General features: G+C 34.9%; 1 protein-coding gene across 1 annotated transcript in view; it reads right to left on the bottom strand.

The window, feature by feature from the left end:
- Positions 1 to 782: 782 nt before the first annotated feature.
- The window catches only part of LHX8 (LIM homeobox 8), a 27467-nt gene continuing 4310 nt past the window's right edge, over positions 783 to 23939 (bottom strand). Inside the window, exons 4-9 of the mRNA XM_042782151.1 lie at positions 21471 to 21592; positions 19279 to 19499; positions 18675 to 18778; positions 13772 to 13867; positions 5599 to 5782; positions 783 to 859 (exon numbers count right to left, since the gene is read on the bottom strand). Of these exons, the coding sequence (XP_042638085.1) occupies positions 783 to 859; positions 5599 to 5782; positions 13772 to 13867; positions 18675 to 18778; positions 19279 to 19499; positions 21471 to 21592 (804 nt within the window). The remainder of the gene's footprint in view (positions 860 to 5598; positions 5783 to 13771; positions 13868 to 18674; positions 18779 to 19278; positions 19500 to 21470; positions 21593 to 23939) is intronic.

Here is a 23939-nt window from a genome sequence, read left to right as displayed (position 1 = left end):
TTCCTATTAAAATGTAGTACTCACACCATTCAAAACAAAATGACTTTTATTATTATTATTATTATTCAGTTGTTATTTTAAAAGAAACTAACTTATTCTGCTGAAACCCCAAAAAGGACAAATTGTTTGAAACTTTCACAGGAATGGAAAATGTTTAATAAATTTAGAATGGTGGGCTTATTAAAGTATAGTGTTATTTACAACCATAACATATCTACCACAAACACAAAAAATGTGTTTGCAGGGCATGCTACAACAGAAGCTTTATTCAGTTCAATTCAGGAAATGTTGGCAAAATAAATTTCAGTTGCAAATTCACAGATACAAGCTTCAAAGTATAAAGTTGTATATAACAAAAAATACAGGTAATATTTTATAACAATAACTTACAGATACAAACTAATGATAAACTACAATTTCACAAAGAATTGTAAACATTTTGCACACTTGTCAGTCCTTTCTTTTAGGCAAAGTGCTCTTCTGATGACAAATAAATTAACAGATACACACTAGAGTGAACTATTTCCAGACAATACAAAAAAAATTTTTTTTTGATTTGTTTTCTTCTTGTAAACATAAATTTTACAAAAAATAAAAAAAAAAAAGAATCAATAAAAGTGTCTTGCAGGCCAACTACAGATACATACCTGGGCAGCAAAATGATGTTGGAAATGTTTTAGGTGTTAAATAAAAATTTAACATTAATAACTTTTCAATGATATTTTATACATAACAGATGACAAGTTTATATCCTTAATCATTTCTATCCCTGAATAAAGGAACTAGGTATGACTTATTGGCAGTTGTGTCATTGAATGGGGTAACAAGGGCTGGAGTCCAAGAGTTGTTGGTGAATGAGCTACAAAATAGAAAGAAATTTGTGGATCAGCTTTGGAGGACGAATAAAATGGAATTTAAAACAAACAAAAACAAACCAAGGCAATGTGCTTTCATTACTCATTACAGCTGAGGGCACCAAGCTATACTCATTCCATTGACCTCAGCAGAAGCACTAACTTATGAATATAGGATTAAACAAGAATCCAGGAATAGTATTATCCCCAAATCATTATTTGGGACCACAAGTTTTACCACTTATTGTCCTCCATCCATACCCCATTCACTGCACTTCACCCTGCAGTAAAAGAATTGTGAGTTTTGTCTGAAGAGATGTTCCTATTGTTAATATGAAGGTGTTATATATAAGCCCCAATATTCTCATTTATTAAACTTAACTGACACCACTTGACTCAGACAACACAATAGTCTTTAATATAAACGTACAATTTTAATCCTAGTGTAAGTAAATGGTGATAATGGCACAAGCTTTGATTTTTTATGTAACCAAAATTTAAGTTTCCACTTTTATTAAAGACTTTGTTGCTTTAAACTAATTCTCCTTCTTAACAGAACTAAAAAAACTGGACAAAACTTTGAAAAATCTACTTGAAGGCATCAAAAAGATAGCAAAGTAGTGAGAACTTGCAAAGTCAAGTCCCAGAAGAGGAGGGAAAGAAAACAAGTCTATTTTCCCATACTAGGTGAGTGCCAGTTTCAAAAGAAAAAGGAATGCTGAGACTGAGAAGTTTAGAAGAGCTTTCAGGAGTTAGACCTTGGTGGGGGCTAGTGGGGGTGGTGAATCAAAGATCAGATCTCACTGAAAAGATCCCAAAGAGACCCCAAAGGGCTAAATCCAAGGAGGAGTAAAAGAGAAATACACCAGTTCTCATGAGGACTGATGCCTGATTGGATTAAGCTGATCTTCTCCTAGCCTAAATCCCTGCCAGAGCAAAACTAAATCTTCTTTGGTGAAAAATATCATCCAAAGCTTCAAGTTATTTCTACAGTTTTTCATACCCAACATTTGCAATGCAAAAAAAAAAAAAAAAGTCATTTTCAGGCAAATAAAATACATGGCTTGTCAAAAACAGAAGAAAACGACCTAAGACAATAGACCAGACCCGTAAGAGATTCAACTACTGGAGTTATCAGACATAAACTTAGATAAAACTGTAATTAATACAATAATAATGTAGTTAAGAAACAAAATGACAAGATAGATCATTTCAACACATACTTGGAAACTATACAAAAATTTTTTAAAAATGGAAATTCTCAAATTGAAAAATCCAGTAACTAAAATTAAGAACTCACCGTATGAGTTTACCAGCAGATTATATGGAGAGCAAATTAGTGAACTAGAAGGAAGGTCAAAAGAAAGTATCTAGACTGAAGCATGGAAGGTCATAAGGCTGGAAAAGAATTCAAGAAACATGTAGGAAATGGTAATAAATTCTAACATATATGTAACTGGAGCCTGAGAAGACAAGGAAGCAAAGCAATATTTGAAGAGACAAAAACTGAGACTTTACCATAAAAAAAGATATCAAACTACTTATTTAAGAAACATGTAGAGCTACATTATTTAAAAAGTTCTAAAAGTTACACAATTTAATCTACTTTAAGAAAAAGGAAAAAAAGGGGTGATTTGTGGAAAAATAAAAAAGTTCTAAAAATCAAACTATGTACAGGGGAGGGTGGGGGAAACATTTACTTCCAAAGGAGCAAGAATAAGACCGATACTAAATGATGTCAGGTCAGTTAGCTATGCATATGAAAGACAGCAAAAAATGATGGAAGCCAGAAGATGATCACATTCAAAAGGTTGAAGGAATGTAATTGCCAACCTAGGTGTCTCTATCCAAAGAAAACACCATTTACAACTGCGTCAAAACAAATGCTTAGAATAAACCTAACATATGATATACGAGAACACTACATGGAAAAAAAAAAAAAAAAAAAAAAACTCTAAAATATAAAAGAGAATTTAAAGATAAATAAATATAAAGATATATTGTGTGGATGGTATGGAAGGCAATATTGAGATGACAGTTCCCTACAAATACATCTACACATTTAATGTAATAATTACATCAAAATCTCAATAGTTTTTCTTTCCTTCTTTCTTTGGTGGAAACTGGCAAGCTGCTAATATTATGGAAATGCTAATGTCCAAGAATAGACAATACAACATTGAATAAGAGGAAAATAGGTAGACCTGTACTACTGGTTAGGAGCTCTGGTGGTGTAGTGCCTAAGACATTTGACTGCTAACCAGAGGGCTGGCAGTTCAAACCCACCAGCCACTCCTTGGAAGGAAGACTGAGCAATTTCCATAGAGATACAGCCTTGGAAACCCAAGGAAGGGTCGCTATGAGTCGGGTCCGACTCGATGGCAGTGAGTTTGGTTTGGTACTATTGGTTATCAAAAAGGACAGATATTAAAATGGTTAGGTATTAGTACAAGAATAAATAAACCAATAGAACCTAATGGAGGGTGCAGAAATTGACACACATATACGGACACTTGATTTATGACAACTGTGGCACTACACAGATACTTGGAAATTAGTATTGTCATCAATACATCAAAAAAGCCTCACTCCCTATCTATCTAACAGCACACAAAAAATTCAATTCCAGAAGGATTTTAAATCTAAATGTTAAAGGAAAAACAAAGTTTTTAAAAGATAATACATATAACCAGCAAAATGCTTATCTATACAAAGAATATATCAAGAACTAGAACAAATTTACAAGGAAAAAAAAAAACAGTTTTGTTAATAGATCTAGCAACAGTGACAAACATACTCTTCACAAGAGAGAATGTATAAATGCCTAATATAAAAATGCTCAATACATCATAAGTCATCAGAGAAAAACAAAAGAATGAGATAGCACTGCACAGTCATCAAATTGACTAAAATTAATAAGTCATACCATACCAAGTGTTGGTGAACAGGTGGAACACCTTGAACTCTCATATTCTGCTGGCTCAATCACTATGGAAAACTATTTGGTAGTATTTACTAAAGTTACTGATGAAGATCAAAAACTACAGCTTTCAGTATGGATTACACCTCAACGTTAAAAAAAATCCTGATACCTGGACCAACAAGCAACGTCATGATAAACATCAGGAGAAAAGATTGAAGCTGTCAAGGATTTCATTTTAATTGGATCCACAATCAAAGTCCATAGAAGCAGTAGTCAAGAAATCAAATGACATATTGCCTTGGGCACATCTGCTGCAAAAGACCTCTTGAAAGTGATAAAAGATATCACTTGGAAGATTAAGGTGCACGTGACCCAAGCAATGGTATTTTTAATAGCCTCATATATATGCAAAAACTTGACAATGAATAAGAGGACTGAAGAAAAATCGATGCATTTGAAATATGGTGTTGATAAAGAATATTGAATATACCATGGACTGCCCAAAGAACGAACAAATCTGTTTTGGAAGAAGTACAGCCAGAATGCTCCTTAGAAGCAAGGATGGCAAGAATTCATCTCACATACTTTAGACATGTTATCAAGAGTGGCCAGTCCCTGGAGAATGACATCCTGCTTAGTAAAGTAGAGCATCAACTAAAAGAGGACGATCCCCAATGAGATTGACACAGTGGATGCATCAATGGGCTCAAACCATAGCAACAATTGTGAGGATGGCACAGGACCAGGTAGTATTTTGCTTTGTTGTACAAAGGGTCACTGAGTTGGAACTGACTTTTCAGCACCTAACAACAACAAAATTTGAGTGTATGCATATCATATGACTTAGGATCTGTTTTTAGGCACATACCAAATAGAAGTGTGAAGTAATGTCTGTCAAAAGGCATGTGCAAAAATGTTCATAGCAGCATATTCATAAAAGCTAAAAGTGGAGATAACTCAAATATCTATCAAACATAAAATGGATAAATTATGGTCTATTCTTCCAGTGGAATTCTAAAAGGAAACTACTGATTCTTGAATCAATATAGATGTGTCTCAAAAATGATGCAATTTACAGAAATGAAATATACAAGAATACATTCTGTGTGGTTCAACTTTTATAAAGCTAAAAACTGGCAAGCTAAAATATGGTTTTAGAAGTCATGGTAATATTACTTTGGAGGAAGAGCGTAATGATTAAAGTAACATGATACCACTACACACCCATCAAATATGTTGAAATTAAAACGTTAAACCATACGAAGTACTGGCGAGTATGTGGAGCACCTTTTGTCAGGTCTGGTAGGTAGTTTGAGAATACAAGATATAAAAGGCACAAAAGAGCCTTCTTGGGTGTTAATTATGTTCTACTTCTTCACCTGGATAGTACTTACATGGATATATTCACTTTATTAATTCATCAAACTGTATGTTTAATATGAGTGCTCTTTCTGTCTATATGCTTTGCTTCAACAAAAAAAGCTTAACTCAGTAAAACCCAATCTAAAAACCTGAATGTGAAGTGACTACTGTTTCTGATCATAAGAAAATAAATTATTTAAATATTTATCAGGTAAAAAGAGAAAATAAAGAACAAGTAAAGCACTAAGAGTCACCATTGTATTTTAGCTGTAAGATGGGTGTTCAACTTCTCTCTTAAAACATAGTCACAGAAATAAGAATGTTTATTGCACCCTCCCACATATTTTTCAGCTACAACTGAGGTAATATTTTGAAATGTAAATCCCATGAATAATCTAATATTAAAATTATCAGTTATTGCTTGCTTGGGAGATAGCTGTTAAATGTTAGGATACCTACCATCCATATAACTATGCAGCGCAGTTAACATTGTCCCATCTTGGGGCACGTAGGCGGAATAAGCCATTTCTTCTAATATGGGTGGAGACAGCCTGGAGGGTGGGACTGCTGTGACTGGGGCAGAGGAGGAGTGATTAGGACTGACATGTTTCTTGTGGCGTGCTCTACAATTTTGAAACCACACCTGAAGGGGGAGAAAAGCAAGGCAGCAATGTCACATATCAGCTTCTGAGAACATTACCAACTCAGTTTTAAAAGGACATGCAACCTTAATTACTTCACAACATAAGCACAGTGTAAATCTAACTAAGCTTTTTAATAGTTTGTAGACAGAAGAAAAATATCTTAGCCCAAATGAAAATGGTCACTTTTTTCACTCAAATAACAACTCTCTGATGATTTACTTAAAATCTGAGTCTATACTAAAAAACAGCTTCATCTTTAAAAATAAAAAGGCTCGAGAATGCCAAGAAAGTTGCCTTAGTTTTACTACTGGCATTTGGGACAAAAAGAAAAAAAGAAAAACCTTTTAATCAGAACTTTTAAAAAATCTACTAAATGTAGACACCTGCTGTACTTATTTCAATTCCTTGTTCAAATGACTAAAATCCCTACCGAGAACTTAAAGCTTTCTACAGACCTCTTGATTCAGCTTTTCCAGTCACATTTTTAACCTGCTGAGCTCAATTTCTTTAGTGAATACATAGGCTATTCCATAAGATGTATATTAAGGTCAGGCCTATAATAAGGGTTGGGGGGGAAAAAAAACAGCAATACTAAAGAAGAATAAAATCCAAACACATCCACTGGTGAAACAGTTCACAAAATGTAAAGAGTTAACCAACCAGTTGTCTATAGTAAGAAATAAAAGAAATTTAGGGCAAATGAGATTTCATATCCAGGGCAGGGGAATGCTAGCTTGCCCATAAAGCTTGTAACAACTAATCTGCCTGTGTGCAAACTCCTTGCTATTACATAAACCTCCAGAGTTCCTGAATGGTACAAACAGTGAAATGCTTGACTACTAGCCAAAAGGTTTGTAGTTCAAACCCATCTAGAGGTGCCTCAGAAGACAGACCTGGTGAACTGCTTCCAAAAGATCACAGCCTCAAAAACCCTACAGAACAGCTCTATTCTGCACAGGCGGGATCGATTCCATGGCAACTGACAACAGATAAACCTTGACTATAGAATATTTCTCTGTTAAAATATTGTATTACTTATTTGCTACCACTCCAAACAATTCTGTTATGAGAAGGAAGAGAAGTAGAGGGATAAAAACTTTAAAGGAGTTAGGATAAGAACATTTTGGAATCAGAGGAGAAAGCCAAGTAAATGTCAGGGCCATAAGTCTCTGTCCAGGACTGGTAGGTAGTTACCTGATGGCACAAGGGAACAGGGGCTGATTCAAGCAGAACAGAAGGAAGCAGAACTCATGAAAAAGGTGACCTTGTTTCAAAACCATACCTTGCCCCTTGGTTCGAATGTAGAAGGCTGGCAAGACATAAACTCACAGGATTACAATTAAAGTAACAAAAATAGTGATTTAAAGGGGGTAGGCAGTCCTGAACATGTGGCTGAAAGGTGGTAACTAAGGAGTGCTTCATGGGCATGACTTGGGCATATAGCAAGGAAAAAGGGTGGCAGTACAGCCTTCTCCCTCATTCTCTAGGATGGTTGACACTTAGATATTTATACAACTACCACAGCCCAAAGTCTCCTGCCCTCTTGTGCTCATAGACTCTGTGACAACAGATGCCACTGCTGTCATCAGACCCACCTAGCCAAGCTGACATAGACATCCTCCAGTTTGTAAGGGAGAACTGTAGCCACCTGCCATTTCCCCTGATGGTGCCCAGAAAACTCATGAACCACAAGGCCACAGAACTACCTATAGCCTAATTCACATGGCACTGTGCTTCTCAGAGTTTCTTCAAAGTTCTTTATGTCTCCAATAATTATATATAGGAACCTACCTATTGCTTACATACATATATATAACACACACATATAATTTTTTGATTGAAACAAAACAGAATACCAGACTTTGGAAATAAATATAAATAAGATGTGACATAAACAGCAGAATAACTGCCTTGATACTAATTCAAATAGCTTTTTGAAAAGATCATATATAAGTAGGCCAAGAAAGGTTTGCAAACACAGCATCGCATAACCTGATAGCAAGAAGTAGCTGAGGATTCCAGACACCAGGAAAAAAAACAAAAAACACTTTTGATCTGAGTGCTGCCCAGCTTCAGAATTAAAATATATGTCCATTTGACTTTTCTCACTGACGTAATTTTCTTCTTCTATTTTGAAAATCTCCAACAAGAGTTAAAATTTCCTCTAAACAACATACTTTTGAAATTTTTCAGTGATAAATCATAAACTATACATATGTTGAAAACAAAACATGTACATATTCTGCCAAAGGAAAGATAAATTTATAAAATGAATCCATTAGAAAACCCAACGGACTAAATAAAAGAATTTAGTGTATGAAAAAGAAGGAATTTTTAATTGTTGGGAAACTGTGACTTAATACTTGATTTAGAGAAAATGGGCTAGTCATCAGGGAGAAAAAAACAAATCCCTGCCTCATATGTAAACAAAAATCAGTTGCACATAAATCAGTGTTTGGGTGTAAGTAATTAGAACCATAAATATTTAAGGAAACATTTGTGTGCTTTCTGGATGGAGAAGCATTAAAAATGCCAAAACTAGTAAGGAAAAGATTGAGAACTTCGGATACATAGAAATCTATAAGTTTTATATGGAAAAAATAAATGAAATAGGATTAAACATTCATAATGAAGGTCAGTGAGATGGAGAGAAAGAAACAATCCAATAGAAAAATTAGCTAAAGACATACAATTTAAAAAATTACAAAATGCAAACAGATATTTGTACATCAATATTCACTGCAGCACTATTCACAATAGTACAAAGGTGCAAACAATCTAAAGATCTCCCAACATATAAACAGAGCAACAAAACTGAGAATGACATAAATGACAGTATTCAAGATTTGTATAGGTTGGGGGAAAAGGAACTCCCAAACGCACTGGTAGAATAAATCTATATGAACTTTCTGGAGGACAATCTTTATACTATTAGTTAAAAGTTTTAAAAATGTATCTTTTGAGACAGGCATTATGAGTTGAACATTTACCTGAGGTAGATATACTCCTTGCAGAGAACAATCATGGGAGAAAGAAGGGCTGTTTATGCACAGGGAGACAGCTCAGGGGGCAGGAGTGCATACAGGGATGGACACAGGGAAGAGGTAACTATGGGGAGGAAGTGGGAGGGGAGCTGTTGCATTGTGGTAGATTGTAGTCAATGTCATGAGACAAAGTGTACGTGAACTGCTGTATGGAAAGTGAATTTGCTCTGTAAATTTTCACCCAAATCACAATTAAAAGAATAATATATATATATATATATCTTTTGACTCAACAATCCCATTTCTAGAACTTATCTTAAAGAAACAATTGAACAATTGTGTAATGTGTGTGTGTGTGTATATACACACAAACATATTCTGACTCATAGCAACCTATATGACAGAGTATAACTCTCCCATAGGGTTTCTCGGGCTGTAATGTTTACAGAAGCAGACTTTCCAGTCTGTTCTCCTGTGGAGCCACTGGCAATTTCCAACTACTGACTTTTTGGTTAGTTGCCCAGTGCTTAACCATTTCGCCTCCAGGGCTCCATATACTTACATGTGTATACAGTGTTGCTTATTGCAGCAATGTTTATAATAGTGAAGAATTAGAAACAAACTATATACATTTTGGCATAGTGCCTAAGGCATTCAACTGCTAACCAGAAGGCTGGCAGTTCAAACCCACGAGCCACTCCTAGGAAGGAAGATTGGGCAATCTACTTCCATAGTGACACTGTCTCAGAAACCCAAGGAGGAGTCACTATGAGTTGGATTCAACCCGATGGCAGTGAGTTTTTGTTTGTTTGGTTTTTTTAATGCTCAACGTGCGCAACAATACAAGTGGTATAGATCTAATATGAAAGGGTATTCCCGGTGTCTTAACTGAAAGAACAGCAATCCATACCTTTATTCTCCTTCTGTAAGATATACAACTCATACTTCATGTATCTGAATGGGTATAGGAATGGTGATTATACCTGGATACAGAGTGTTAAAGAAAAGCAAAATCGCCCATCTTTTATTCTTTGATTTCAGTACAATAACAATTTGGTGGGCTACTTATGTCTTACTAGGTAGACGTGGTTAGCTAGTAAAGGTGACACTTTTTCTGTATGTCACACCATTGTTTCCTCCTAATCTTTGGGTAACCTTTTTTACATATTAGAATCAAGGCCTAGAATCAAAGCTCTTTTCTTTAACTTATCTAAAGTGTTGTGGCAAACACTAGGAAGAAGTCTGAAGCAGAGCAGTTTGATTACTTTTTTGAGATCATAGTAAATAATTCTTCAAAAATACTGTGAAAGGCTCTATGTATTTAAATGACATACACATATGTGTATGTAAGAAATATATATATTTGATGCTAATGGTCCCTCCTTTGCCATCTTACCAAAAATATTTAACATTCAGTTCTCATATATGAAAAGCCAGCATCCAAAAATATATTCTCCTAGTTTTAACGCTTGAAATCTAGTTGTTGCTATTAGCTGCCATCCGGCTGGCTCCTAAGTCACGGCAACCCCCTACACAACAGAACATAACAAAAGCTGCCCAGACCTATGCTATCCCCGTAATCAGCGGCAAACCAGACCTCTGTGATCTGTAGGATTTTCACTGGCTGATTTTTGAAAGTAGATCACCAGGACTTTCCACCTAGTCTCTCCTAGTTTGAAACCTCTCCTGAAACCTGTTCCGCATCATCGTTGTTGTTGTTGTTGTTATGTGCCGTCGAGTCGGCCTCGACCCACTATGCTACCAGAGCTCCTGTTCCGCATCATAGCACACACAAACTTTCACTGACAGATGGGTGATAGCTGCACACGAGATGCACTGACTCAGAACTGAACTCAGGTTTCCTACCTGGAAGGTGAGACCCTGCCCTTAAACCAACCAACAACTGCCCTTAAACCAAAAAACTAAACAAAACCCACTACCATCAAGTCGACTCCAACTCATAGTGACCCTCATTGGGTTTCCAAGTCAGTAAATCTTTACAGAAGTAGATTGCCCCCATCTTCCTTCTGCAGAGCGGCTGGCGGGTTTGAACCAACAAACTTCTGGTTACCAATCAAATGCCTTAGGCACTGAGCCACTAGACCTCCTACAACTGCCCTTAGAATCATGTTAACTTCCTCAAAATACTGGTGAGCTAAATATCTACACCACAAAGTGGTGGTGCAGTGGTTAAAGCTGACTGAAATGTTGGCAGTTTGAACCCACCAACCAGTCTGTGAGAGAAAGATGTGGCAGTCTGCTTCCATAAAGATGTACAGCCTTGGAAACTCTACGGGACAGTTCTACTTTGTCCTATAGGGTCACTATGACTCAGAATCCAATTGTTTTAAATATCTAATAATTACATTACAGTTGTAATAGACCTGTACCTTCAAATAATAAGAAAAGCCCTTCAAGAAGGCCGTCTATTCTCTTTTGCTTCTAAGCATATTTTCAAAATAATTCAAGAACTTCAAAATAATCTAAAACATAAAAGTCATGAATCTGACTTACTGAAACAGTTATTGTCATTGAATGTATAAAGCCTTAGAAGAAGGAACTCTTCCATACTGCAACTTAACCTCAACAAAGGAGTATTTACTGGTTCAGGTAGAGGAAGCTTCACTTCCAGATACAGGAAACTCACTACCTCCAACAGTAGTAGTCCATGCTATTTTCATAGCTGTACTGAGAAACTTCTTCACCCTTAGTGAAATCTACCTTTTCTACCTACATTTCCAGAGTCCTCATTCTGCTCTCTGTAAGAGAGAGCTTCACGTATCTTCAAGATGTCTACTCTGTATATGTAGAAGCCCTGGTAGCAAAAAGAGTTAAGCACTCAGCTGCTAACTTGAAGGTTGGCAGTTTAATCCACCCAGCAGCTCCACAGGAGAAAGACCTTCCATAATTTTTTTTTGTTGTTTTTTTTAACTGTCTATGAGGCAGTTCTCTGTCACGTGGGGATGCTATGGGTGGAATCAACCCAGCAGCACCTAACAGTAACAACATCTCTGTATATACCAGCCCTTCCTTTACTATTTTCTAACCTTCTTTTCTCCAAATGGGAGCTCTGGTAGCATAGTGGCTAAAGCACTTGACTGCTAACCAGAAGGTTGGCGGTTCAAACCCACCAGCCACTTCTCGGAAGGAAGATGGGGCAATCTACTTCCATAGTGATACTGCCTCAGAAACCCAAGGAGGGGTCACTATGAGTCGGGTCTGACTTGATGGCACATAACAACAACAACAATTTCTCCAAATAAATGTTTCTGATGTATTTAATATTAGCACATAATTTCTAGAGCTTTCACAGTCTTGGTAGCCTTTCTTTAATGGGTTTTCAGCCTTTTCAGGATAGTTTCTTACCAGTATTTAAAATCTGGCACTCTTAAATAAACACAATTCTACACACCTGAGATGGTGAGTAGTGGGAGTCACCTCAGAGAGCTTCATCACCTTGCAGTCACCAAAACCTCTGGCATTCTAGGTCTTTAGAGGAGCTGCAGTAGGATCAGGTTTTCACCCTTTGTTAATTTGTATAGATGCTATGTTAATTACTCAGGCTTACAGAAAATAAACACCTGTGTATCTACCACCCAGAGTGCCTGTGTGGTAAAAAATCATTAATAGATTTAGCTGCTAACCAAAAGGTTGAGTCCACTCAGATGTAGCTCAGAAGGCAGACCTGGTGATCTACATCTGAAAAATCAGCTATTGAAATTCCTGAGCAGGACAGTTCTACTTTGACACACATAGGGTCTCTATGAGTTGCAATGAAGTCTACAGCACCTGTACTAGTAGTACCTACCATCCAACTTAAGAACTAAAACATTATATATACAATGCAAGGCTGACTTTTTCCCTTTACTGGATTTTATCTTGCTAGTTATGATTATTTGCTTTTATTCCTTAAACATTTTTTAAACCTTGAGTATCACTTAAAAATTATTTTCTATTTTCCTGATCTCTAACATCTTGACCCAATTGGCCATCTCCTTTTTGAAAGCACCCCTCACCTTCAGCCGGCATCAGACTCACTCCTTGGTGCTGGCTGTAACTAAGTCTAATGTAAACAGCATCTCTTCTCCTGCTCTCTCCCTAGAATCCAATCTTTACATTTTGCTGTTTATGATCTCTCTGTAAAGAATCTCATCCAATTTCACGACTTTATCCTTCTTTGAATCATCTCATCCTTTTATATATATATATATATATATATATATATATATACGTATTTCACTCTAGCATCTAGCACCACCTGTCACCAGGGTGCAGTCAATAAAATGCTTCTTGAATTAATTCCAGGAACACTATCCCACCCCTAAGGCTCTTTTTTTTTTTTTTTTTAATCACTACTTACCTTAAAGCCTAATTGATCAGTTTACCTCTATTTAACCTCTCCCACCTTTAATCCTTCCCATTTCTCTAGATTTTTCTTCTAAAATCACTTATCATGGCTTTTCCCTGCACAACAATTCTGCATTCATAGGCCTTTTCAAGTTAAGATCTAACCATTTTATCTCCTATCATTTCCAAACATAAATCTTATGTTTCAATAAATCTGCTCAAACTCATCCCTCCATAGCCTGGTTCACACCACTTCCTCTACCTGGAACTTTTGTGATTACCATTAATACCCTTTGTGCATGCATGCGCACGTGTACGCACACACACACACACACAGAGACATATGGACTCAATTATAGAAAAGTAGAAATAACACTGGCTCAGTAACTATGTTGGAAATATAGTTGTCTCTCGTAGCCTCTCTTGGGGTTGCTTAGTAGAATGAAGCAACACTTGTGAATAGTCGTATTGTAGACTCATGATAGCCCAGTCCAAAAACACTACCTGTAAAGTTTTTAAAAATTGATTTAGACTGTCAAGAATCCTAAAATTGAAAGCTGCTTTTTGACATTTTTCACAAAGAAAAACAAGGCACACTTATAAAGACCTAATTTTAGAACTTTTAGTAATACCTCTGTTAACCTTTAAAATAATCACCTGTATCACACGTCTGCTCAAGCCTGTCCTTTCTGCCAGTTTCTGGAGGGTCTGTGCATCTGGGTTGTTGTCCTGAGCAAACTGTGCTTGCATAACCTGTTTCAGAAAGTGTAGGTAGTTAGTAGCTAAAAATAAGCAGCTCAGTCTTCTGCATTTTGAACACGCAAGAGAAGACATGTACAAAAAAATGAGATACTTGTATTTTATTACTTGAAAATCAATAGGAGGAAGTATGTATAAATGATTTAAAAAATCATGTTTGTACATTAACACATGTTACTAATGCTAGTATTAGAATGCTTAATAAAATACAAAACTAATACCACATTTATCTCTAACCTGTATGGAACTAAAGAGGTTCAAAGCCCCTAATATAATCTTTATTGGTCTGCAAATAATATATAAAAGATGGATTCCATTTTATTGTAATGACTCTCATTAATTGTTTTGAGCATTTACTATATGGAAAGAAATATCCAGGTTGTTAAAGAGATACCCATCACCCACTGAATTAAACTTTCCCATCACCCAAACATTCAAATATTGAAAAAGCTCCCAGGTGATTTGGATGTGATCCTTTGGACTGAAGAAAAGAAAACCTGCCCCTAGTCTCAATTTCCTAGGAGAAAGAGACAAACATGCAAATAATTACCTATAATCAAGGCAAAAGGGAGAGCGCAGGAAGAGGGAAGTGGTGGGCAGGGAGTACCAGAATAAAAGCACAAGTCAAGAGCTTTGGACTCACAGAAAGAGTCATACGGGAATCAAGAGAGATAACTGAATTTTATTTCTTGAAAGTTGATCAATGAGGGAATGATTATAAATTATAAAGAGTGTATTAGTGTATTATAAAGAATGAGAGGAAGACAGTCTAGCATCCAACATGACTATGCTTACCTGCAGTCATGGGAGGGAGGGTGTCCAACCTACCTAGAGACCTTAGGACCCACTGCTGGCCTCTATGACCCTTCCACAAGGGAAAATTAATTGTATTATCTACTATGCTCCCCATATAATACTATGTTCTGCCTGCACTTGTTATAGGGTAGTGAAAGTCTAGCTCTACATAGCAGAAAGTGAGTTCTTTGAAGTCAAAGGGAATGCTTTATTCTTTATATCTCCAGGAGTTAACCCCTACTTCCTGTCACAGAGTATGCACCTAAGAGTTAGTGACATAAGAAACCTTGAGAATGTGAAGAAAATCCGAAGACATTGTAGAGAAGATAACTAGTGCTTTCCTGGGAAACTTTATTAGGTTTACAAATTATATTTTTCAACTATATTATCTCTAATTTAGTGACTCTATTATTCTTGGCAGCCTACTCATCTGTATTGTGTCTCCATACCCACTATAAACAGTACATGGGTTTTTGCATTAAAAATGAATAGAACAGAATCAGCTTTAAAGTTTATAATTATTCTCAGTTCACTTCATTCTTCCTTTCCTACTCCAAATTTGTAACTTTAATAACTCCATGTAGGAATAAAGTTGTGTTGATATGTAGTTGAGCTGTAACATCCCAGAGAGTAAAAAAATGAAAAAATTAATGTCTTTAAAATTCTTTACAAAGAAAAATCTAAACAGATATTTGGGGATTTGATTGTAAAGTCATTATTGGTAATTTATGGGGGGAAAAAAAAAACAACATCCTTCTCACAAATGCATTTCAAATTCGTAAGTTTAATAATGGAACCAAATCACAGTTGGTAAAGCAACTTTTCTTCAAGGAATAAAGCAAAACTTAAATCAACACTGATCATTTTGAATTGAGGTGTAATGAAAGAAAAGATAGGCTCACTGATCTTCCTTTTAATAGTACTAATTTTAGCCTTAGAAAAACCTTTTAATTTCCACTTAATTTCACTATTCTTTAATTACTAATGCTGCTGAACCCCACCATTTGTCATTGTAAGGTCTACCTGAACTGTCAGGAGTCTGCATGGAAACAGCTGACCAACAATCTAAAGCAGATTAAAGCAGATGATAATTTTGGCACAAGAAGCTATAGTGGCCTAGTGCCTAAGGCATTTGACTGCTAACCAGAAGGTTGGTGGTTAAAACACACAGTCACTCTGTGGAAGGAAGACGGGGCAATCTACTTCTATAAAGATTTACCGCCTCAGAAACCCAATAAGGGTCGCTATGAGTCAGAATCAACTGGGTAGTGAGTTTGGGTTTTTTTGGTTTTAACCTTTTTTTGGTTTTAACCATGCTTAACATAATAATCACTGAGCAAGTACCTCCCAACTACAATAAGGAAACTACAATATTTGCGGGAACTTCTTAAATATTAGTTCTGCAAACAGAAGACAATATTCAAAATATTTTTCCACCACATCCTGTGACTCTTATTTTCTCTTTTCATAAGTTTATAAAGAAGAATTCTGGGAAATTATTTTATTTATTCCTCCCATTTTAACTCTCCCTCTCCCATGCAGATACTTCATGAATACTCTTGACTCACTCACTGCTCACCTATAGTATTTATTATTTTGTAAAACTCAAGTACTACTTGAATATATTCAGTTTTCAGGTAAGACAATCTGACAGTGAGGATACACTGCCTGATTTATTAGAGGATCTGACAAAAAATAAATTATTTAAGTTTTTAAAAACTCTACAGCAATCCCAGATTCCTAAACTATAGAGAACTCCTTGAGGACTGTGTTTCATTTGTTTCAGTCATCCATCCCTGCCATAAGACAGGTGTTAATATTGAATAAATGAAAGCATGCTTTGAAAGCATATCACTTCTGTTTTCCCTTTCTAAAATCTATTATTTTGATAAACATTTTTAAAGGTCTATGATGAAAATCACATTTTCACACAATACTCCATGGCTTAAATATTTTATTTATATGTGCAACTTAAAATTATAAGGCTATCTACAAGATTCAAAATCTTGTTCATTTAGCTGTTTCTGCCATTAAGTGTTTTATTAAGGTTCAGTTCTACACACAGACTCTTGGACAGACCATACAAAATGAGAAGACCATGAAATGAAAAGTTTTGACAAGCAGAGTCTAAATCTCTTTTAGTCATTCCCTTGGTGTCCTGCCTTGAGAGAGGAGTTCTTGCACCTCTTGGATGGGACTACCTACCTCAAGGAATTGTTGCAAGAGTAAAAAGAGAAAATGTAAATAAAACAGCCAGCAAAGGACTTAGCAAACAAAGACCTCAGTAAATATTATTCCTTTTTATTTAACTAGTATTTATAATTATCTTCCTACATGAGATCATACATCTAACTTAACATGGTTTTAAAAATTCAATTATAATTTTAATAATAAATTTTTCCATTAAAGTTATAAATCTTATAATTAGGTAGACCTTCATGGAAACAACCCATTATAAAAGTATATCTATATTAGGGATATTTTAACCCAGACACCTTTTAGCTATAGGATATTTTGCTTTGTCTCCTACAGCACTCTTTATCTCCTAATATACGGCTTTATGTGATCTTTGTTAAAACCTAATGAGGCATCCTCAAAAGCCAGGTTCAAACAGAGATATTTCTTTAAATTGCTTTATCTTATTGTTGAAATTGACCATGTATTCTATGACTATATTAAGAAATCTAAACCAATCATCTATTTGGAAATTTTCTCCAGTGGATCTAGATATATTTCTAGACTGCTTTCCAACTCCATTAAGTTCCCTTAAAATTTTTGTGTTGTATCAATGCTTTGTTCCTAATCATTCTCAAAGTAAAAATTCTGTCTTGAAACCCTTTTACTAAATTCATCTTAAATACTGGCTGGTCTCTGAATACTACATGTGGTTTTTCAAAAACTTAACTTTAATTCATTTGTTAACATTGCATAAATAATCTGAGCTAAAATGGATACCATGTATAAAGCATACAGTAGTGCCTGGGTGCTCAATAAATGTTACTTTACCTTAACATAAAACAAATATCTACCCACATTGATCTTTTAGAAAACATGATTTTGTTATCTGAAAAAATGGCAAAAGGAATCATTATATGTGTAGATGTAAAAATAAAGCAAGTAGTTACTTAACTATTTTCTTGACAATTTGTATAAATCAAATTTATGACAACCATATTTATATTTAGGGTAGCTATACCGAAAATGGGAGCTCTGGTGGCATAGTGCCTAAGGCATTTGACTGCTGACCAGAAGGCTGGCAGTTCAAACCCACCAGCCACTCCTCAGAAGGAAGGTTGGGCAATCTACTTCTGTAGTGACACCAACTTGGAAACCCAAGGATGGGTCTCTATGAGTCTGATCCAACTCGATGGCAGTGCATTGCACTGCGTATACTGAAAATAACTCCTCCCTTTTCAGAGAACATAATCAACCTTTAACATCAAATTATACATCACTCCCCCTACCCCTTTAAAAACAAGAAAAGATCTACTTGATTGGAGCCAAGCAGCAGGTTCCTGTTTATGCTGAGGTATATTCAATTATTTCCTACTCAAAAACATACAATTTTGTCCATTAAAAGGCTGATTGTGGTTTGTTAAAAACACCAACACATTTGTGTTCCATTGGCCCACATAAACTATGTCTTTTTCTATTAAGAGTCTCAAAATACTTTGCTTCTATTACATTTATATGTAGTCATATAACTTCCTGGGTTAACCTGATGTTACTGGGAAGTCAGGACAGATCAATATTTTGTCTCCACTCTAATGTTGATACCAACAGACTGCAAACAAAGTTTGAAGGACTAGTTTACATCATGACTCTGGAAATATTGATAAACATTTTAGGGGAGTAAGTGTGCTTTCATACATTCACCAAGGTAATTTTCAGAAAAAGCACAGTCTAACCTTTTATAAAACATAAAAATGTCTTTAGGTAGCATTTTTTTTTTTTTTTTTTCGGTCAGGAGGGGCTTCCGAAACCATAAATTCATTATCATGTCTACCTGGAGCTGATCTGCTGTAAAGCTGGTCCGAGCCCTTTTTGCTGGTTTTGGATGATTAACATCTTGCTCTGTGAGGAGGGCACCTTCCACACTAATCCCATTACCTGCATTTAAAAAACAGGTACATGTTGATAACTCAAGAGTTTACCAAGCAAGCATGTGATAATAGGCTTCTTACATCTCTCAACTTGGCTTGAAACTGTACACATCTTGAGTTGAAAACCACTTGAGTTGTTTTAAAACAAACTATAAATATACTGTGGAAACAATATTCCATTACAGGATTTTATGTTTAGTCAAAAGCACAAAAAGTTAGAAGTATATGTCTGAAACCCATCCTTAGAAAGGCACATACAGGAAAATAACTGGTTACATAAAGAAAAGCAGAGCCCTAATTCAAGGCTGTTGCCTGAGAATGGTATAAGGCTAATAAACAAAGCCCAGCTTTCCATGTATATAAACAGATGGGGACCTTACTAACAGTAGACTACTTAATGAGTTTTATCATAATTACACACTGCAAAACATAATACATTAAGGTAACCTTAGGAAAAGTAGTTTTTACCCATCTATTCATTTAAAGGTATTTTAAGTATTTATTTACCATTTTCCACTTCTCTTTTTAAATTGTCTAGCATGCAGTCATAATGAACTCTGCAAAGGACCTTCTCTTCCACCAAAGCGAACTCCTCTCCCGTAGAAAGCTGCCTTTTGCAGGAAAAACAGGCAAAACATGCTAGGTGATAGACATTTCCCTTGGCCCTCCGGACCCAGTCAGTAGAATGAATGTGCCTTCCACATCGAGAGCAGCGAGTTCCATACCTCCTACAGTAAACAGAAGAACAGGGAGCAAAGATTTTAACACTTGGTGAGATACTCATCAGTCTAATATTAAATTACCACAGTGTGTTACTCACTGGCTTAACCTAAGTATTTCAATCTCTTAAAAATGAAACAGGATTCAGTTCTTCTAAAAGTCAATATGATAAGCAATGAAGACATGATTGGGTCACAAGTTAAGACTATTTTATAAAAACAAACCCTCATTGTTACTCTCAGGGAAGACTAGATTTTTTTTCTTTGTTCTTCTAAATTAAATGTAATATGAGTTTCAATATCTTCTGTTTTAATAGTGCATTTATAAATTTACATAGATTCAAGATATACACACTCCAATTTGACAACTTATATAAGAGCAAAAATACACCAACTGCTGATGAATTTTATAAATAAGTTCTTAAAATCAAACTGAGATTATTCAAACACACACACACACACACATACATTTAAAACTGCTATTACCAAGGAATAAGCAGAACAGAAGTTCTTCACCCTGATAGGTGAGGAAGGATAACCCAGAAATGTTTCCTTTGGTTGAAAAATTTTCGCATTGCTATCCACAGCAAGAGGGAAATGTTATCTAATACTTTCAGACGTATCTGCATATTACAATGTTTTAATGTTTTTTTTTTTTTTTAAAAAAGATGTAAAACGACCAAGTGTCAAAGCTAGATATAAATATTTTTTTCTCCCAGTCTCAGTGACTAGAGTCACAGAGTCAGTTCTACTACAATTGCAAACAGACATGGCCCAACATACCCAGATCAACTGAGATTGGTCCTTATGTCTGTGTCTATTCATTAATATAGGTTTGGTATTCATTCTTTTTTTAAGTTACTCTGAAAAATTGAATCCTATTCACTCTTTTAAAGCTAAATCTTTCAAAGATCATAAAAATTAAGATTAGTATATCTTGAGTGAGAAAGAAGGCAAATTGCTGTTATTGTTGAAGAAATAGAAAGTAAACTGATGAGACATATGTTTTTGGCAATTATAAAATTCTGTTACTTTTTAAAATAACGAGCTCTGGGTTAATAAAATACTTAGCAATTTTATTTAAATATATAGCTAAATTCTCAAATCACTTTTTGAAGTGGAGTATAATTAAAATAGTTTTACAACTCCATTATGTTTTATTCACCTATTTCACAATGAATTTTTGTATTTGAAAGTGCAAATAAAGATAATTTTTAAAAGTCATGATTAAGAACTAAGTTATACCCTCGATGAAACTTCACATTAAAACAATCATAAGGAGATGGCAGAGAATATTTTACATTTACAATTTTATCCAAATATAATCTCACAAAACAAAGATCAGAGAATAAACAAAAGAAACAATGTATTTTTTAGGTAGAACAATTAGACTTGATGTATTTATGATACTGGTTCTTTTAAATTCAGTTTATCACAATCTCCAAACTGCTAGCATTTTATAGATGCATAACTAGATGTCATTCAACACTGTAAATTGGTAAAAGCTTAACAAAATTTTGATAATTCTTTTCCCTCAATAATTTTGTCTTACCACTTCCTCCCAAACAAGTGATTTATCACCGTAAGTGATCTTGTATTTCATACTCTGTACCTTGTTGTTGTTGTTGTTATGTGCCGTCGAGTCGGACCCGACTCATACCTAGGCACAGCAAAAAAAGAAGGTTCCCTTATTTTAATAACTAAACTTTCATCCCCAAAGTGGAAGTATTATTATTTTAAATTAGTTTTAGTGTGCTGAGTTCTTAGAGGTGGTAAACATGCTTATTTTATTTGTGTTAGTAAAAATTATATCTCAAAAAATATGAAAGCATTCTGATTTTCAAATCCACTAAATAGGAAAAACTAGGCTTAAATAACTAAAACCAAAAACGAAAGCCTACTTAGAAAATTCTCTCTGCATCTCTTTGAGATTCACTACTTGGACTGTCTGTTTTATGACCAAGTAGTTTCATAGTATACCTGAAATAATCAAGTTTGCAGAAAATGTCTTTGTCTTTAATATAACAGCTGGTGTGCCTTCCCAAGGAGGTTCTGCAGACACTGCAGGAGAGACATCGGACATGCCAGCACAGGTCATTCACCTGTGAAGGAAGAGGGGTGGGGCAAGAAGCAATTCTAACACCATACTTAAGATTAGCATTTACTGGTTTTGTACATTAGGCAATTTAAAAAGTTGATTCCTTAATATTTTAACATATGCACTAAATATTTTCCTCAAAAGGTACATTTACATAAATGCACATCTGGATATATTTTCTTTCAGATCCCAACTACAAAATCACACTAGCATATTCCACACACTTCGAGTTTAATTTTTCCTTTTTATTGCTTTGAAGAATTTAGCATTCTCTTCTTCAACTCAACTTCTATGAATGTGGGGAAAATGTGTATCTTAAATAGAGGTGGTTTTAGGTCCCCCCTCCACCACCACCACCACTAAATTCTTTGCACCATGAAACCTTGTAGCTAAGGAACGCAAGCCACACACCTTCTCAAACCTACTCCTTGGTCAAACAGCTATAAGGCTGAAGAGAGAGAGAGAAAAAAAAGGGAGGGGGGGAGCTTTGTAAGAGGAATTCTTATAAAGAAGTCAAGCTACCATTTCCCTCACAAAACAAAAATTGCTAAAATAGATTTAAATATCATTATGGCAGAAGTCCTGGCCCCTCCTAACATTAAATACCTATACAGAAACAGTAGACTCTTCAAAGGAATAAAATATTATTTAACCTGATTTGGTTTCTGGAGAAAAAATAAGCCTGATTACAACTGATTCTAAGAAAGTATCCAACCATTGTTTTCTGTTTATATTTCAAGTAGTAAGGTACAAAACGGTGTTTGACAAAACAGTCATTTATACCTTCTAAATAGGAACAAATCATAATTATCCTCATTTTAAATTGTTCTCTCTTTACTATGCAAGTTTAGTCTTTGAGAATGAAGTTGAGTCTTAGATTAAACTTGCCTGCAACACAGGCTCCTAAAATTTGCTTTGGTTGAGTGGAGAACTAGATTTGCGTTCAATTATATTTCATATGAAACAACATCAATGATGCAAAAACACCCGTTACATCCTATAAGTAGATCAAATGACCAAAATAGGAAAATAAGTCATTGCAAAATATGGCTTCTGTCATAGTATTTCATAATAAAGAATACCTGTTCAATGATTCTCATTAGAATGAGAGTATCATTTATTAATAAAATTTGTAGTTTTTAAGTTTTGGTCTTTCTATCAAAGAATTACATGCTCATTATATAAAACAGAAAATAGCAAAGAAATAATAATAATAATGACCTGGGAAAACAAGAATAGAAAAAAATTGACAAGGTAAAATGCTTGTCCTAGAAATAAAAATTTATTTTTGTTCTGTTTTCCTAAATAATCCAATTTTGGTAACATTTAGAATTCCAGACTTCTTTAGGGTCCACTCTTTAAGGCCTTCTATATTTTGATCTTATGGATATTTTTTGTTTGTTTTCAGCAAGGGCAGATTCAGACTTTAGGGCCTTCCTCTAACTCTGTGCTAAAGTCAGACCTGATGTCTGGCTTGCCATCTTTCCTCACAATATACTTTATAAAATGTACTTTTGTCTTCCATTTCTTTGACACAAGGAAATAAGGTAGAAAGTGATGATTCTGGAGGATATAAACTTCCTCTGATAACTGGTATTGGCACACTCCGTATAAGCATAATCAGATGTTCAGGATAACACCAGAAATAAAACACCAAACAACAGGACACTGGACTATTCGATGTGGAAGTAATTACATCTAACTCGTCTTGTCCTTTCTCCTTCTAATATCATTTTAGCTTCATTAAGACATGGTATCTATATAGACAGACTTTCAATATAATATCTATGCTAGGTTAGACAATTATTTTTACCAGTGACTCAAGATGAATTCAAATTTATCTGGAAAAATATTCAAAATGCCAAAAAAAAATTATGAATTTAGAGTTCTTACATAGTCAGTGTCAAACATCAGTGAGAGCTAATATACTAATATGTACAAGAAATGGTAAAATAAGATTTATGTAGCCTCACTTATTTTATAAAATGCAAATACAAATATATGAAATACAATTAATATCTATACAGAATATGCTTTATAAAAGACAAACATTAAAAACTAAGGATTTCAGAGGGTATATTAAGAGTCAACAGGTCATAACTTTATCTGTTCTGCTATAAAGTACTAAAACCTTCACAGATCCATTCAGAAACATTCTTAAATATCATACTAATTATTAAGAGAGTTATTGAAAGTTAGATGTTAACTTAGACCCAAAAGATGGCTTTGAAATATCCAAAGGCCTGGAAACACAAAGAATGAAATCTTAAGGATGCAGATTTAAAGATCAAGCCATATTAAATTGCTAACTTTAAGAATCAACCACCAACAAACCTTTTTTTTTTTTTTTT

Source organism: Orycteropus afer, unplaced genomic scaffold (assembly GCF_000298275.1).
Source record: "Orycteropus afer afer isolate SDZICR_OR568_19922 unplaced genomic scaffold, OryAfe1.0 scaffold00248, whole genome shotgun sequence".
Lineage (NCBI taxonomy): Eukaryota > Metazoa > Chordata > Mammalia > Tubulidentata > Orycteropodidae > Orycteropus > Orycteropus afer.
This window is presented reverse-complemented; position numbering and strand designations above follow the sequence as displayed.